The 2,220-nt window shown below is 39.3% G+C and overlaps 1 protein-coding gene across 1 annotated transcript; it reads left to right on the forward strand.

The window, feature by feature from the left end:
- Positions 1–466: 466 nt before the first annotated feature.
- LOC130629985 (uncharacterized) lies at positions 467–1,067 on the forward strand. The gene is made up of 2 exons (XM_057443381.1): positions 467–520; positions 768–1,067. The coding sequence occupies exons 1-2, from the start codon at positions 467–469 to the stop codon at positions 1,065–1,067; spliced, it is 354 nt and encodes a 117-aa protein (XP_057299364.1).
- The last annotated feature ends 1,153 nt before the right edge of the window (positions 1,068–2,220 follow it).

Below are 2,220 nucleotides of genomic sequence, written 5' to 3' on the forward strand. Positions count from 1 at the left end.
ATATCAGTTTAAAGCAATTTTTTCTGCCTGGAGCATGTAATTGACATTCAAGTAACTTTTAACTGGCGTGCATAGGGACTGTTATTTGTAGCTATTACGGCATCATACGCTTTTAATCAAATTAATAGTCCTCGTAAAGTGAATTTTATTACATCATGCAAAGTAATGGGCAAGGTTTCAAGAAATAGTAATGAAAGAAATATGTATGACTTTTCTGGAATTATTCGCACAAGAGAGATATTTTCGTGTCTTCCTTTCGTCTATAAATGGGAAGTCCACTTCAATCACAAAGCAACACATATTCTATGCGGTCACTCCTCAAAGAGACAAATCTCCACTGTTCTACCGATTTGCTAAGAGATTGAAATTGATTTTCGTCAGTAACGCCGTTAAAAAATGCTAAACTAAGGATGTTCATAAAAATCTGAGAGTCATGAATCCCTTCTTTCGCGACGTTGTTAATTAAATGTACCTTAACACGAGTCTCCAATGCACGAATCCGATCCTTCCTTGCATCCAGGTACCTCCTGAACCATAACGGTGTGCGCTAAATAATAAAGGATAAGTTTTAAATACATCATACATTTTATTTATTATTAAATATTTATTATTAAATAAATATTTATTATTATTAAACTTACTTGTGTAGTAGGTTGAGTCAAATTAGCGAGACTGGTTTCATCACGTAAATCACGTAAACGCGCGAAAAGAAATTCCTAATTTTGATAAATTCGCAGAAAAAACGTTATACATACGGAATAACATAGAACTGCTCAGCTGCTGCGGGTGCATCAGGAGCTGCAGGTGGTGCAGCTAATGGTGGTGGTGGCGGTAGCGGTGGTCCAGGTAAAGTTGGTGGTGCTGGCGCCAGTGGTGGTGATGGCTTCCGTGGTGGTGCTGGCTCCGGTGGTGGTGGTGGTGCTGGCACTGGTGGTGGTGCTTGCTCCGGTGGTGGTGGTGGCTCTGGTGTAGCAGGATGTGGGGGTGGTGATGGTGGAGCTGGTGGCTGCGGTAGTGGTGCTGATGGATCTCGGTTTACCCTCCTCCTCCGTCACTCTCTCACATAAACTGGCTGGCCATCATTTGGTGTACAAGAAAGAAATAAAAACTGAATAGTCCTTCTGCTTTTGAATATTGGTAAGCGACTGCTTGCTGAAGCATGTTCTTTATTTAATGTGGTTAGTTTTTTCAAATACTAGTACAAGACGATTTCTGAGGTAAGAAAGTTGGATACTTTATTTAAAGCATGCATTGGCGGATGAGTGGCTGACATAAAAAAATATATAGCAAGAAAAATACTTACGCCACTCTCTTGACGGCTCTTCTCGGATTCTAAATTGATAAAAACGTCGATAATAACTTGATGGTAAAGAACCGTAAGGAGAAAATAATTTTATGTTACTTACCCTTCGGACGTTGTGATACACAAAGTATCGTTGCCCATTCCTCCACACTTGTCCTTGCTGTGGTGCTGGTTGCTGTTGTTCAGGCTCCTCCGCCTGGCCTGCTTCTTCTTGTTGTTGTTGTTGATGTTTGGTTGTTGTTCTTGTTGATCTTGTTGTTCGTTATTCTACAAAAACGTGTGTATGTCACTTTTTAGTGCTGCATGAGTAAGAACATGTGATGTTACGAATAGCCTCGTGTATTTTATTGTAAATTTTTTCTGTTATTTTGTATAATGAACTGTTTGTTTTTTATATTTTGTAATCTAATGAGTGAAGACTGTGTGCACTAAATAACTTGTGCTTCATAACCCCTTTGTGGAAGATTTATGGGTAGTGGTAATATACAACATGCTAAATGAACTGATATTTGTTGATTTGGATGTGCCCCTCAAAATCAGATCTATTTTACATTTCTGTAAACTTTTATGACGACGGACCGTATACAATGTTTCCAAAAAAATAATAATGTACGATACGGTTTACTTGTACTTAAGGGCTAAAACTGGCGTTCAACCTCCCATAATAATCCAAATTTCCCAAAAAACATTTTTAGCCTGCACTGGACACGTAATTTATCTGACAATACAATGGGAGCACTTGCTAAGAGAAGTTTCCAGGATGACCGAAACTATGTAAAGTAGAGTAGTGAGAACGTCTTTGATCCCATGTCTTTAGGCTCGAGTGCTTCTTTCGTATCGTAGTGCTGTGGGGGAGAACTGTCATACCTGATCAGGATTTTAGAAGTCACATTGTGGCATCGGTATCGATGCCACTG

This window comes from Hydractinia symbiolongicarpus, chromosome 1 (genome assembly GCF_029227915.1).
Source record: "Hydractinia symbiolongicarpus strain clone_291-10 chromosome 1, HSymV2.1, whole genome shotgun sequence".
In the NCBI taxonomy this organism is placed as follows: domain Eukaryota; kingdom Metazoa; phylum Cnidaria; class Hydrozoa; order Anthoathecata; family Hydractiniidae; genus Hydractinia; species Hydractinia symbiolongicarpus.